Source organism: Eurytemora carolleeae, unplaced genomic scaffold (genome assembly GCF_000591075.1).
Source record: "Eurytemora carolleeae unplaced genomic scaffold, Eaff_2.0 scaffold19, whole genome shotgun sequence".
In the NCBI taxonomy this organism is placed as follows: Eukaryota; Metazoa; Arthropoda; class Copepoda; order Calanoida; family Temoridae; genus Eurytemora; species Eurytemora carolleeae.
The window spans coordinates 496344-510989 of record NW_019396026.1 but is presented as its reverse complement, the minus strand read 5'-3'; the positions used below and the strand labels follow the sequence as shown (position 1 = coordinate 510989).

General features: G+C 36.2%; 4 protein-coding genes across 11 annotated transcripts; all 4 read right to left on the bottom strand.

Annotated features, from left to right (window-relative positions):
• Nucleotides 1-1113: 1113 nt before the first annotated feature.
• On the bottom strand, nt 1114-12521 carry LOC111714324 (60S ribosomal protein L30). Of its 2 annotated transcripts, XM_023489507.1 has the most exons (5): nt 12509-12521; nt 7561-7565; nt 3302-3383; nt 1893-2088; nt 1114-1307 (listed from the first exon to the last, which is right to left on the bottom strand). In XM_023489507.1, the coding sequence occupies exons 3-5, from the start codon at nt 3372-3374 to the stop codon at nt 1226-1228; spliced, it is 351 nt and encodes a 116-aa protein (XP_023345275.1). In that variant the 5' UTR covers nt 3375-3383; nt 7561-7565; nt 12509-12521; the 3' UTR covers nt 1114-1225. The 2 variants fall into 2 exon arrangements, with proteins under 2 accessions (XP_023345275.1, XP_023345205.1); XM_023489437.1 differs by lacking the exons at nt 7561-7565; nt 12509-12521 and having other exon boundaries at nt 3302-3393.
• Nucleotides 3382-8470, bottom strand: LOC111713885 (uncharacterized). Of its 7 annotated transcripts, none has more exons than XR_002767867.1 (8): nt 8381-8470; nt 7817-7917; nt 7137-7390; nt 6090-6191; nt 5804-5903; nt 5318-5422; nt 3828-4164; nt 3382-3547 (listed from the first exon to the last, which is right to left on the bottom strand). XR_002767867.1 is itself a non-coding variant. In XM_023488904.1 (7 exons), the coding sequence occupies exons 2-7, from the start codon at nt 7844-7846 to the stop codon at nt 3904-3906; spliced, it is 852 nt and encodes a 283-aa protein (XP_023344672.1). In that variant the 5' UTR covers nt 7847-7917; nt 8381-8470; the 3' UTR covers nt 3807-3903. The 7 variants fall into 7 exon arrangements, 1 of the variants encoding a protein (XP_023344672.1); XR_002767877.1 differs by having other exon boundaries at nt 3382-3537; XR_002767859.1 differs by having other exon boundaries at nt 3833-4164.
• Nucleotides 8276-9022, bottom strand: LOC111711912 (protein Simiate-like). The gene is made up of 3 exons (XM_023486429.1): nt 8672-9022; nt 8381-8533; nt 8276-8335 (listed from the first exon to the last, which is right to left on the bottom strand). Exons 1-3 carry the CDS (start codon nt 9020-9022, stop codon nt 8276-8278), a joined length of 564 nt encoding a protein of 187 aa, XP_023342197.1.
• On the bottom strand, nt 9039-9701 carry LOC111714141 (H/ACA ribonucleoprotein complex subunit 1-like). The gene has a single exon (XM_023489224.1). The coding sequence runs from the start codon at nt 9676-9678 to the stop codon at nt 9082-9084; it is 597 nt and encodes a 198-aa protein (XP_023344992.1). The 5' UTR covers nt 9679-9701; the 3' UTR covers nt 9039-9081.
• Nucleotides 12522-14646: the final 2125 nt, after the last annotated feature.

Genomic DNA, 14646 nt, shown 5'->3' with positions numbered 1-14646 from the left:
CTCTTACATTATTTATTAAACCCTAATAAATCCAACAATCTTAACCTAAGAATCATTTCTTTATTCAGAGCTGTGTACTCGATCCTTCATTTGGAGCTTTGTACTCGGATCCTTCATTCAGAGCGGTGTGTAATGGATCATTCTTTTAGTGCAGCGTTTGAGTCCTCAATTCAGAGCTGTGTACTCGATCCTTTGTTCAGAACTATGCACTCTAATTTTTCATTCAAAGCTAAGTACTCGGTCCTTTCTTCAGAGCACTGTGCTTGCTCCTTCATTCGGAGCCTGTACTTCATTCTGAGAAGGGTTCTCAAATCCTTCATTCTGAGCGAGGTTATACATCATTCATATGGAACATGGTTCTCAATGTTTCATATGGAGCGGGGTTCTCAAACCTTCATATGGAGCGGGGTTCTCAATCCTTCATATGGAGCGGGGTTCTCAATCCTTCATTTGGAGCGGGGATCTCAATCCTTCATTTGGAGCGGGGTTCTCAATCCTTCATTTTGAGCTGGGTTCTCAATCCTTCATCTGGAGCGGAGTTCTTAATCCTTTATTTGGAGCTTTGTACTCAATCTTATTTTCAGAACAGTGCATTCAATCCGTCATTCAGGGAGGTCTGACCAGTCCTTCATCCCTTCAGATCAGCTGTGAACTCAATTCCTGTCTAAAAAATATTAAGTCTCAATTTCATAAAAAAAAATTATTGATTAAGTTGATTTTACAAACCTTCGACAGTGGACATCTTCTCTCTGACCAGCTGACCGCATTTTAAAGCAGGTCGTTGTCCAGTTTGTTGGCTACATGTCAGCATGTCGTCTCGGAAACAGGTTTCTTTACCCGTCCGAAAAACAACCTGTAAATTATTAATAATATAATAATCAAACTTGTTATGTCAATCAATAATATACAACAATATTAATAATCTTGAAATTACTATACTAATTCTCGATTGTAATGTGGGTTTGCAATTTGCAATGATTTTCAGAAAATGTTACTCAGTTCGAAAATTTCTTTACATCATACAAGAAATAATTGCGTAGTTAATACCTTCTCTTGAAGTCGCAAAATACCGCAACAGTAGTAAACTTGCTTGGTTAAAGATTTCCATTTTCCCTGAAATAGATCATAATGTTAAGAGATCTTAAATATATCATAGTTTCAGACAAATTTACTAAATTGGATAAGAACGGTTGAGTTCTAGATCCAGCGGAGCAAAGAGATGGATTTAAGCTTCCCCGGCCTGTGCTCCTGGCATGGTTCGGATGATATCAGAATCTCCAGGGTCTGTGATGGACAGTGTGCACACTCTAAAACAAAAAGAAAGTTAGTCATTATCCTACACTCCTCTCTACTCTCCCATTTTCTATGTCTATTCCTTCTCCATATAATTCTTTTTCTTTCTTAACCTTACGCTCTCTCTCCCATTTCTACTTCTTTAACTGTTCTGAAAAAATTGCTCTATTTAATATCTATTCATAATATTACAATCCTCCTCCCCTCATTTAATTCCACTTCCTATACACCGTTGTAGTCAGGCAGTGATAACTTTAATTGAGGTACAGTCATAACCAGAAAGACCCGGAATTAATTGACAGTTAATCAGACAACTTTACATATGTATCTCTGCAAAAAATAAACGCACAATAAAGGAAGACCACATTTTAGAATTGGCAGGAATAGGGGTATTTTGTTATTATCGTTTCATCAATAATATTTGTAAAATTAGATTGTCAAGTCGTCTGACTAATTATAAATTAATTCCGGGTTTATGACTGTATCGAGCATGATTCTCCAATTTGAAAGTGCCCATATCACATAACGAAATCAGACATTCAAGATTAACGATACTATAGAAAAATTCTAACCTCAAATAAATTTGAAGATATTTTTACCTGAAGTATTTACCGCAAGCGGTTCCAAGTTCATTGTTATCTCCGACATAATGATGAACTCCGGTCTTGGCCAGCATAGCGTAGTACTCAATCTCAGACTTACGGAGGGGAGGAGTGTTGCTAGCGATAATCACAAGCTTACTCTTTCCGTTCCTCAGGGTCTTCAAGGTCTGCTTGTATCCCAACACATACTTTCCTAAAAACAGAGCCGGCGATTTAAAAAATTCAAGAAAATACGACTCGGGTCTAAGCTGTTGTTGAGCCTTATTTACGGCTCGGGCTTGCGAATTTAAGTTGTCTCTATTTTTCAACAGAATTTAGTTTATAAAACCGGTTTAATGTAGTATTTGGCGGATTTTCATAGTTGGAATTGGTGTTTTCCGGGTTTTGATGAGAATAAGACCCAATATTGAGCCTTATTCTTCACTAAAACCAACCAAGGTCGGTTTTATTTTCATTGGGCTTAACTCCTTAAGTCGAGCCTAAGATCTCGCAGCTGTCAATCACGTGACACAAGCTGTCGTCAGAGTTGGGTCTAAGATTGGGTCTTAAAGCTGCGTTTAAGGAATTAAGACTCGAGCCGAAGCTTTTAAATCACAGGCTCAGAGCCGGCGATTTAAAAAAATCAAGAAAATACGACTCAGGTCTAAGCTGTTGTTGAGCCTTATTTACGGCTTTCGAGCCGAAGCTTTTAAATCGCAGGCTCAGAGCCGGCGATTTAAAAAATTCAAGAAAATACGACTCGGATCTAAGCTGTCGTTGAGCCTTATTTACGGCTCGGGCTTTCGGATTTCAGTTGCATCTAATTTTCAACAGAGTTTAGTTCATAAAACCGGTTTAATGTTGTAGTTGGCGGATTTTCATAGTTGGAATTGGTGCATTCCGGGTTTTGATGAGAATAAGACCCAACATATTGAGCCTTATTCTTCACTAAAACCAACCAAGGTCGGTTTTATTTTCATTGAGCCTAACTCCTTAAGTCGAGCCTAAGATCTCGCAGCTGTCAATCACGTGACACAAGCTGTCGTTAGAGTTGGGTCGAAGATTGGGTCTTAAAGTCGGGTTTAAGGAATTACGGCTCGAGCCGAAACTTTTAAATCGCGGGCTCAGGTTTAATAGAAAACTTCAAGTAAGAAATCCCGCAATACAATCAAACTTAAGATATTGTGAACCTTGATCTTTCAACTTTCTTTCTACGGAAAAAAAGCATTTAAAGATCTTACATTAAAAATCTTGAAGTCCAACAGACAAACAAATCGTCTTAATCGAGTCCTAAGAAAGTTAAAAAGCAAGAAAATAGTCGAGATATAATTAATTTAAAACCATCATCAGCTGATAAAATATTAAAGTTTTATGAATTGTAGTCCTTCTTTGATGATAATCAACAATCCCGAACACTAATTCTCTACCTGACTTCATGACAAGAGCCAGGCGAGCGTTGATGGACTCATTAGACTTCTTGGACTTCTTTGGGGCTCCCATTTTCTAACTGAAATCAATCCAAAATAAGCTCTCCAGAGAGATACACGTCTATCAGGTACAAAATTAAATTACATGAGGTGTAGAAAATGATTCCATGGTTCATGATTAACCATCCAAAATTCAATGCAAAGTATAATTTAATTCTTTTTACTATTTCCCCTTACTTAAAGGGACTGTATGCGTAATTTATCTAAAAACCTTTGTCCGGAAATGATGAGGAAGATACCCTCATTAGTATAGTTCAAGATTGAGTGACGGGAGACTCGAGGTAACATAGTGTACAATGTATTGTATATTCACTGTACAGTGTGCACTCCCAAGGTTTCTTGACACTTTCCCGCTATATGAATAAGAATATATACGAAACCACTAATCAAACAAAAGTTTAAAGGGTATCGTTTTAAATCTGACATGCCACTCTATAAATGGAAGGTCACTTAAAATTATGCTTACAGTCCCTTTAAACCATTTCGAAATTCCATAATTAAAGTAATAATAAATAAAAACTGGGTCTGTTGGATGTGCAGAGTCAGGCCTCCCCCTCTCTGTAAAAACCAGAGAGGAAAAATTCACTTTCAACTTTAAGATTTAGAAGATTTTTAAAAGCTTTTACAAGCTCAGGTTCCGTCCTGTCTCCAATAATAGAGAGAAGGAAATCGAACCACGGAGATATCCCAGGTTCTATCCCCTCCAGGGCAGAACGTGCTGATCTTCTCTCCATAAACTTCAAGATTCTCCAGACTGTAGATTCCACTTTCTCCCAAACCTTTAAGGCGGATTCGGATTTATCCTGAACAAGGATAAATATATGTTTTATTCCAAATCTAATTTTGAGGCATTTTTGACGATTTCCAGAACAGTTTTAGCACCAAGAAACCCACATCATCCAGACAGAACAAACACTAGGCTGAGAGAATATAAGAAACTAGCCTTAGAGGGCGCGCATCTTCTAAATTAATTGTGAACATGTTTTCTTTGTGTACATCGTAAAACAAAACAAAAATAATTCGCGGATTTTCACAAAAATTTCGTGGATTTTCAAAATTTTAAAAAATTTAATGAAGATCGAATTTTGATGGAGACAAATATTTAAAATTTCAATCATTCATAAACCTTCCCTGGGGTCACGTGATGTCCCACAACAAATTTGGGCCCGATCGGTTCAGCCGTTTTGACGTTTATTGGATACAAACAAACAAACAGACACCCAAACAGACAGACAAGCCAAATTCATATATAGATATGACATTAATTTTTTTTTTGAAAATCCACGAAATTTTTGTTAAAATCCGCGAACTTTTTTGTTTTGTTTTACATTTACACGAAGAGAACATGCTCTCAATTAAATAGAAGATACGACAAGTATTTCTATAATCACAAAGAATAACAAGAAACTAATTGCATGTTAAATGTACTTAGTACAACTATAATGATGGTAATAGTAAACAAAACATTTACGTTAAAAAATGACACAAATTTGTATTGCAAGGGGTACTAATGTATCTTAATTGTACAAATATGTATCCTCTTGGCTTCAATGGACTTAAAGAATGTCGTCTTCTAAATATATTCGAGCCTGGTGTTTGTCCAGACTGGATTATGTGAACCTTAAATGCTTTTATAGAAGAAGTAAAAAAGAAATGTTTCAGGGCTTCTAATAAAACGTCAGATAAAAAATTACGGTTAACATTTTTTAAGTTATGTTCAGTGGTACATAAAATGAAATAAAAAGACGACATATCATTTCTGATGTTTTTAAGCAGGTAGCTTTAATAGGAGAAGTTATTAACAATCATAGGAAGTAAAGTTGGTTTGTAGTGCACGCACCACAGTGGTACGCGCACCACAAGTGCTGTGTTTCGATGTTCTCTTTGAACTTTTATGGTCATAACTCTGAGAGCCTCACTCTAGGTTACACTGTAAACAATATATCTTCAACTTACCGACTTTCTTCTTTCTTCTGCGATATTAGATATTTTGAATTTAAAGTGTTTCTTTGCTATACTATATGAAAGATTTGTCGTCTTCATAGTTTCTTCATCAATTTCCTAAAATTAAATGGTTATTCGACTGATGCAGGATTGAAAATTCAAGGTTTCGCAATATTCTGCAAATTATGCTGGAAACTGAGATTATTGATTTGATTAGGGTAAAGATATTTTTTTTTGTTACAGAATGAGAAAAAATAATAAATTGGTTTCAGGTCGAAAAACAGGTCAAGCCAATAGTGACGGGAAAAACATTAAAATGGCTGGCCCGGCCCATTTTGGGATATATTTTTAAAATGTAAAATTTCGTATTTGAGGTCGTGTTTTACCCTAATGCTTCCTAAAAATATGTCGCACATTTGGGGAGTTTTTTCTGAGACACCCCCCCCCCCGCCCCCAGTAATTTAATATGCAGATCAGTACCCCAGGATAAAGCCCCACCTTGAGATGAAACGTTCTTTTAAAGTTCTGTATCCATGGATCCGTGTCATCAAGTTGAGATATATCAGGAAAATGTTTATCCATCAGCATTGCTACATCACTGAAGTAATAAAGTTTAGATAGTTAATAAGAAAAATAAGTTTTTGAAGAACCTCCATCAAAAAAGGGCAAAGTCCAACACACCATGGTGCCCTTTTTACTGTTTGTGTATTATCAAGTGACCCTCAATGCGAAGATGAGAATGCCCGATTTACAACGGTACCCTTGAAACCTGGTCCCATTTTACCTGGCATTGTATTTTGAGGAGATAAGAATAGAGCGGACGTGAAGAAATTTCAGACTTGTATTTAACTTTATCATGTCATCCAACTCAATCTCCTCATGTATACTAAACAGATAATATTAAAATACACTCTAGACTGTATTCAACTTCATTTCATCCCTCTTTATCTCCTTATATTTGTACTAAACAGATAATATTAAAATAAACTCTAGGTTGTATTCAACTTCATTTCATCCATCTTTATCTCCTCATATCTATACTTAAGAGATGATATTAAAATACACTCTAAAACTGTATTCAACTTCATTTCATCCCTCTTTATCTCCTCATAATTGTACTAAACAGAGAATATTAAAATACACTCTAGACTGTATTCAACTCCATTTCATCCATCTTTATCTCCTCATATCTGTACTTAAGAGATAGTATCAAAATACACTCTAAAACTGTATTCAACTTCATTTCATCCATCTTTATCTCCTCATATTTGTACTAAACAGATAATATTAAAATACACTCTAGACTGTATTCAACTCATTTCATCCCTCATTATCTCTTCATATTTGTACTGAACAGATAATATTAAAATACAATCTTTCTACTTCATTTCATCCCTCATTATCTCCTCATAATTGTACTAAAAGACAAATTGTACAGAGAAGACTTCATTTCTATATTTTTATATTTTTGTTCTTTCTCCTAATCAGATAGAATCTTAAAAACCGGAAAAGAGAAGCTAGCTATTTCGATTCACAATGGTACTCTATTAACCTTAGTCTGATCATCGCGGCCAGATATTTCATAATTATCATGTAACTGCGACTTCTCATACAAAATACTTCCAAAGATAAGACATAAAAGCACTTCAATTTTCAGCAAACAAAAGAATATCTCAGTCATCCTTTCTCAGACGAAGGTTAAAGTTATACGGTGTGCATCTGGCATGCAATTCTAGAGGGTCAAATAGAATTATGTAAATAATTCCTTACAAACAAAACTGAACAAAAAAAATTCTGTAAGTTTGAGAATTGAGCTAAATTGATTAAATACCTTGGATGTGAACTGATAAATGCAACTACAGCAGATTCAAACGAGGTGAGAAACTCGGGTGAAGACATCTCTGCAGTACAGCCGTGTTGTTTCAGCAGTAACAGGAGAAATTTAACCGTCAAACATTCTCGTTCCTTTAACCCAACTTTAAGCCCTATATTTGGAAACCGATTTATGATCATGTAGACCAGGTTCACGTAGTTGTACTTCAATCCGTACTCCCACAACCAGGCCACAGATTGATCGAACATATCCTAGAACAGGTTAAATATAAAACATTTTGTCATTTAGACAACATAACTCCACAAAAATTTCGTGGATTTTCAAAATTTTAAAAAATTTAATGATTTTCAATATACCTTTCCCTCTTCCCCATTTCTCTTCCCTTCCCTTCCCCTCTTTCCATTTTCCTTTCCCTCTTCCCCTTTTCTCTTCCTTCCCCCTTTTTCCTTTTTTTTCTTCATTTTATCCCCCCAAACCCAATGAAGGCTCATATCCCTCCCCCCAGGGGGGATAGGGCAAACGGAAAAATATACACCCTGAAGCAAGTTTCACCTTTTTTCAAGATTCCCCGGAAATATAAAAGGCAACGATTAAAAAAAACATAAGATACAAATCCGCTTTTCAATAGAACCCATTATTTCATCCAAATGCATATTATGTCAATAGAACGCTTTTACCTCAGAGAGAAGCGGGAGATAGGGTTTCATTCTTGAGCTTTATTTTCTTTTTGGATAAAATCTTGATAACTCTTCTCATCCATCAAGCCATCCTTACATTCCTAAATACAGAAACAATGGCGTCATCTTTGATACACCAGAAAAACTAAGAAGATCTTTTAATGAGACCTATACACTGAGAATGACAATATATTCAATATTCTAGGTTAATAAAAAAAGGATTCCTAGAACTTGAACTTTTAAATAGAACCATCTGAATTTAGTTGTGAAAAAAACCACATAGTTAATTGGCGCTGAACAATAAAAGGAATAAAAATTCCGTGCATTCGTTCCTGCAATCTCTGTTATTTGACAGCTAGTAGATTATACATTCCAAAGAATTAGACACAGAATTTCTTCTGGATACATTTTAGGGCTCCATCTTTCAGTCCCAGTGTGCTTCAATAATGGTAATGAGCTTTAAAAAATCGTATCACTGAAGTAGTGAAGGAGGAAAGGAAGGGTATTGTTTTGAGTAACCTTAAAGTTTGAACATCAATTAGTCAAGTTTAAGAACATCAGTACCTGAATCCTTCCTAGATAAGGGAGAAGAACAGCAATATGTCCCTCGGCTTGAGGTTTCAGACGAGCAAAATCAGGGTTCTCCAGGACACACTTGTTCATGCAAACTAGCTTTCCAGGAGATACAGCCTCTATAGGATACCTTGTCTCTCCAACCTAATATTAAAAATCTTTTAATTTTCTATATTATATTAGCATACTCCTACCTCCCTGAAAGTAAGGGGGGGGGGATATTTGAATTTATCTAAGCTTTTGACTTTTGAGAATAGGAAAAAAAGGGTTCAGTATACTGACCTCTAAAAAGCACACAATGGAAGTAGGTTCTAGATTTTGTCCTCCCTTCTTGCTCTTCCCAACCGCCTTATTCTGCTTCCTATCCAACTTTCCAGACACCTCACAGTTCACCTTGATTTTCTCAGTCGACGACAGGACCGGGTGAGACGGAGCTAAAGTTATCAAGGAAATTCGGTTGGAATGAATCAGGAGACAAAGATCATTCTTTCTTGATCTATCCTGGTCTATCTTGTAATACGGAGTATAATATCGTTCCGTAACTGAGAGATAGGGTTGGTTTAGATCAATACTCTCTTCTATACACTTTCGGTTCACGGAAATACTACTCCCGTTGCTCCCATTTTCAATCATAGTTCAATCTTCCATATCTGAAAAAATTATAACGTATATAATAATGAATGCAATGTATCTCAGAACCTGCCCCTTGCTCCTCCTCGGAACCCTCCGCCTCCGCCACCTCCTCGTGCGCCTCGAAATCCACCGCCTCCACGTCCTCCTCCAAAACCAGCGCCACCGCCTCGACCACGGAAACCTCCGGCACCTCCACGGCCGCCACCACGACCTCCGCCTCGGCCTCCACCTCGTCCGCCGCCTATCCTCTTAGCACCTGGAGGCTGGGGGAGGAATCTTGAGAGGGGAAGTAACTTAGCAGGATCGATGAAAAATTCCGAGTCCTTAGCAAAAGAATTTGCTTTCATATTGTCTGAGAGTTTCACAGAAACATGATATTCACGAATAGATCCGAAAATTTCGTCAATTTTGCCGATTTGTTGTTTGTTCTCCAAGTAGATGGGGGCGTTGAAATACGGAACATCGGCGATTCCAGATTTAAGAACAAGATCTTCTTGACATGTGTGGGATAGTTTGCCGAGGGAAACTACTCTCTCAGGAGGTCCCTGGTCGAACCCTCCTCGTCCTCCTCTGCCACCTCTGAAGCCGCCTCCGCGTCCACCGCCGCCACCACCGAATCCTCTACCGCCACCTCCGCCACGTCCTCTGAAACTCATTGCTTCTGGAACAAAAAAAGTAAATGTGAGGATTTCTCAAGATGCATATAGCATAAATGTTTTGTCACATTTAGGGCCTGTAGTCATTAACGCTTAGATGTATGTAAGTAATTATTCAATTGTTTATTTATGGAATATAACAAAAACAACAAAATTAAGTAATTCAGGAGAAAATATTTTTAAACCTTCAAAATAGAGGGTGTGAGAATATTAACCCTAAATGAATATTCGTGTGTTTTTTATCATTATTACACAATTTACTCAGATCTGTACCTTTATTGTTTCAATAAAAAGTTTGAAAGAGATTAATTTTTCCTTATTTAAGGGTTACGTAGACGCAATTTCTGGGCCGAGCGCTGCAGCTATGTGGCCGAGCGCCGCGGCTAAGATAGGCTAGGGGGGCGGGCTCTACGACCATTTGACCAATTATATCCTGATGAAATCAATGTACAAATCCATGTAGGGGGGGGGGGGGGGTTCTAAAACTAGGAAACTACCATACATCTCCATGAGATAGACTAAATAAGTGTGCTTTCAGAGTTATTAAACGGATATGTTGCTTAAATTTAACAATAAAACTCTCTGACAGTCTCTTAGTAAATAAGAAACACACATCAGTTAGGATTAACCATTGGACCGGTCTCATGAAAGCGTGGGTATATTCTTAGACAACGATTTTTGGACCCCCCCCCTCCTATCAATTTTGTACATGGGTCTGACAAGAAGTTTCTTAACCTGACCCGTGGCCGCAGCGCTCGGCCCCCTAGCCCATCCTATAAAACGGAAACGCCTCAAAAAAAAAGAGGAAACACCTCAACTTTAAATATTAGGAAACGCCTCAAAAATATTCGGAAATCCCTCAACATTTTCCAGTTTTGAGGGATTTCCCAAAAAAAAACGGAAATTCCTCAAAACCGGTTTTTGAGGCATTTCCGCGTTGAGACGTTTCCGTGTTGAGGCGTTTCCATAGCACCTCCAAAAATCGTTCACTAGGACAGACCCAAAGCGTGACAACTAAGATTCTAAAACAAAACATTTGGTCCGATACAAAATCCTTTAAAGATAGCAGACTCGCAGTAATAAACTCGTTAAAATGGAATAAATTCTCAGAGATTCTTATTTAAACGAATTTAATCGCAGCCACCTCAGATTCCTACTTTGGAACAGCGATGATTAAGCACGTGTGATCAAAATTTAGATTTACTTACAAAATTGAGAACACTCCGCGGCAGATGTTGCATAGACTGAATTTGAGATGCCTTTTACGTTTTTTGTTATTGTTTTTTTAAAAGAATAATATTTTCTTAAATCTTTTTCTGGACAATTTTTAAGATTTATTCGCTTTGAAAGTTTTTTTTTTGAATTATTACCATCCTATAGGTTTTTTCTTTTTATTATTACAAAGACGACTTATCAATCGCCATCATCCGACCAACGTTCAAAACACTTTAAATTTAGGTATCGACAATAGGACCAGGCCCGTTAACCAGGGGGGTGCACCGACGGTTTTGCACAAGTTGCCTGGTGTTAGTAATCTTCACTGGATAAATTTAGATATTAGTATACTCTACAAAGTACTGTTCAAAAATTATTAGCTGTTTTGGACTATAGGAACTTTTAGTTAAGCGTACGAAATAATTGTTATATATAGCTGTTCCCTCAGACCAACCAAATTAAACCTTTTTAGAAAAATATTTGTCCTGAGGTAAGATTAAGAAATGTTCCAGTATGTATAATAAATTCAATTCTTTGGCAGAGCAATTGCATTAATTGCATTGCAGTTTTAACATTTAAATTTTCCTCAGAAAACTAAAAATCCGTAAACGTGAGTATTAATATCAAAATTAAATGACATTTACTGTCATCCAATATTATAAAATTTGGGCTAAAAACTAAATTATGAACATTTTCTGGACCCATCCTACAAAACCCCTCTTTGCATCCCGCCTATGGGTAAATCCTGGTTACGGGCCTGAATATGACTAATTATCGATTGAACTTTAACGTTCAAAAGGACTAGGATCATTTTGAACTCATGTATTTGGTCAATTGAGCTTATTTTCAATCTTTTATAAATTTTACCTCCTATGCAAATATTAAGTTTTTTTCGCCAAAAATATTTGATGAATTATTAAATATTTGAGAACAGGTTAGGACTTTCAACAATTTCTGAGCCAAGCACTGCTGCTTGGACATAGCTGTTATTGCTAGCCGGGGCCCCGAGCACTGCACTTGGTCCAGTGCAAGGCTGCAATCATAACTGCAGTGCTCGGCCCCTTAACATATTAAGCAGATATACATACTTACTTACTTGTATACTTGGAGAGTAGTTGATGTAGCCCCCGCTAGGGGCATTTAGCAACATCTTTTCCACACAGTCTTCTTCTGGAGATCCTGTCATATTCTCAGTTCATCAGTTCATCTCAGAAGAAGATAAATATTGGTCTAGATTTCTTTTAAATATCTTGATATTTTGAGACTCTCTAATTGTGCTGGGTAACTGGTTCCAATCATCAATGACTCTTTGGGTAAAGAAGTTCCAGTCTTTAATCCAGTTCAAGATGTTACCTTGGATATTTAAGGATTCAATTTTTAGCAATAATCTTTGGTGTGGAACCTTGTCGAAGGCTTTTGAGAAGTCTAGATAAAGAACATCTACTGGAGTACCTTTGTCAATCTCTTGTGTTATTACTTCAAGGAATTCCAGAAGGTTTGAAGTGCATGATTTGTGTGGGAGAAAGCCATGTTGACTATTATGAAGTAGATTGTTTTTTAATAAGTGATCTTGAATTACATCCTTGACGATTCTTTCCATAAGTTTGCACACTACAGAAGTTAATGACACAGGCCTGTAATTACTGGGTTTGGATTTTACACCTTTCTTAAAGATTGGAACTACAATTGCATCTTTCCAGTCTTGGGGAACTATCCCTTCTTGCATTGATTTTCTAAATAAGCAGGCTAGAGGTACAGATATAGAATTACTAACTTCCTGTAGTAATGTAACAGTTATTCCATCAGGGCCACTAGAGTTAGATTTCTTCAGATTTTTAATGTAAGATTTAATCAGAGCTTCATTAAATTCAAGATCTTGGATGAAGGCATTGGATTCTGTGCTCGCACAATCTGGTAAACTGGATGTTTCTTCATGTGTAAATACACTTCCAAAATACTGATTCAGAATCTCTACCATTTCCATTACATGGATGATTAAATCAAATAATTCAGCTATGATAGCGTCGAAGACTTTAAAAGTTAAAATATTTTACAAATACAAAATTTTATTTAATTAATTTACAAAAAATAAGACAAACCAAGGAGTATACAGGGTGTCCCACGAAACATGACAGTAGCATGACGACTTGAATGTCGTTTTTGATCTTGGAATTTCCTTGTGACATTAAGTCGTCAACCACAAAATTCTCCTGTTCCTGGCATCTCCATAATGTGGTCTGCTTTTTTGTGCGGTCCATATTATCTGGATTTTGTGCAGATTTAAATTTTGTTATTTTGTTAAATAATACCAAAAATTGCCGAAATATGAACGAAATTCTTCATATCTCGAGTAATATTGAAATTATAAAAAAGGCAGTCGAGCACATCTTGGAAATACCAGGATGTCCAGGGTGTATTTTGTGATTATTATCTCTAGAATTTTACTTCTAAATTAAGTTGACATTATATATTAAAAATCAAAGACGACGTTCAAGTCGTCTTGCTACTGTCATGTTTCGTAGGACACCCTATAAATTGTATGCTCCTTGGACGAAACTTTGAAACATTGGTTCAATTTCTGCCGGGGTAGAATAATATTAAGATTTAAGATTGACTTAAATCCATGGGGATGAATACATTTAACTATGAATTATTTCTATGCCATGATGAAAAAAAGAAATGCACATATGCTCACTTTAGAAGTCCAGGAAGTTCAGAATCAGATACAGCATATATACGACTTTTCTGTAAAGAATTTTATTTAAGCTTTTTCCATTTTAGTTCTAGAATTCCTCCAATTGTTATCATCTACTTTCTTTGCCAAACTTTGTTGTTATTTTTCAAGCTGCTCTAGTTGTTTGTTTTTTTATAAAGTCTCAATGATTGAATGATTTTTTAAAGTTTCCATAATTTTCTTAATGAAAATTACTTAAATTGTATATCTGTCAACCACTTCAATTTACCACTATCCTACCAACTGCCATCTCGAAACCTTCTTAAAAAGATCGATTACAGGGTGGCTTTGTAAAAACAGCTTTAAGCTACAGGGTTATTATAAAAGGTTGAGACTTTAGAGAAAACTGATACACTGTACGGAATTTTTAATGTTTGTTTCTTTGTCAAATCATTAAATTAGCCATTAAATTACTAAATCTAAGGCAGACAACTTAATTTCACCGTCATATTAAAAAAGTTTCCGTTCGTCTTAACAGTCTCATCAATTTGTGGGTTACCCTGTATCTAATCTAGATCGTACATAAGTATTTTTAAATGTATTTATTGTACTTACGTTTTGCTAATTTCTTTTATAATTTCGACTAAAGGAAAATATTTGATTTATTTGAAAATGGGTTGGGGGAGAAATGAAAGAAAAAGCTAAGAATGGAAAGATAATATGCATGTGAAAACCAGCTGTAAATTAGGAGAAAAAAATGAAAAAATGCATGAAACAAATTTATTAGAGCCAGGAATTTGTTCAAGGCCGGGGGCTTACATATTTATTTAGGGGAAGCACTGGGACCAAAAAAACCTGGAAACCATAGATTTCACTGATTCAGGGGAGGGAAAAAGCACCCTGTGTACGCCTCTGATTAGAGCTAGGATAATCTAAAATCCCATAGGGGACTATTGGTTAACTTATAGTTTACACTGTAGATTTATAGGAATAGGACCTTATAAGTGTCAATTTAGTTAAATGGTGGTTAAACATGTATACAAGTTGACCTACTTATCCCCCCAGTTATGTTCAGTGGT

Bases quoted from the DNA above. Each gene is read 5' to 3' on its own strand.
- LOC111711912 (XM_023486429.1), bottom strand. From the start codon at position 9,022: ATGATTGAAAATGGGAGCAACGGGAGTAGTATTTCCGTGAACCGAAAG. The intron at 8,534-8,671 runs GTCAGTATACTG...TTTTAATATTAG, and splicing joins CCATTGTGTGCTTTTTAGAG to GTTGGAGAGACAAGGTATCC. The intron at 8,336-8,380 runs GTACTGATGTTC...TCAAACTTTAAG, and splicing joins CTTATCTAGGAAGGATTCAG to GTTACTCAAAACAATACCCT.
- LOC111714141 (XM_023489224.1), bottom strand. From the start codon at position 9,678: ATGAGTTTCAGAGGACGTGGCGGAGGTGGCGGTAGAGGATTCGGTGGT.
- LOC111714324 (XM_023489507.1), bottom strand. From the start codon at position 3,374: ATGGGAGCCCCAAAGAAGTCCAAGAAGTCTAATGAGTCCATCAACGCT. The intron at 2,089-3,301 runs GTAGAGAATTAG...CTCTGTTTTTAG, and splicing joins GGCTCTTGTCATGAAGTCAG to GAAAGTATGTGTTGGGATAC. The intron at 1,308-1,892 runs GTAAAAATATCT...TTTTTGTTTTAG, and splicing joins GCTTGCGGTAAATACTTCAG to AGTGTGCACACTGTCCATCA.
- LOC111713885 (XM_023488904.1), bottom strand. From the start codon at position 7,846: ATGAAACCCTATCTCCCGCTTCTCTCTGAG. The intron at 5,904-6,089 runs GTAAAATGGGAC...TTATTACTTCAG, and splicing joins TCCTCAAAATACAATGCCAG to TGATGTAGCAATGCTGATGG. The intron at 4,165-5,317 runs GTAAGTTGAAGA...ATCCTTGTTCAG, and splicing joins CAGAAGAAAGAAGAAAGTCG to GATAAATCCGAATCCGCCTT.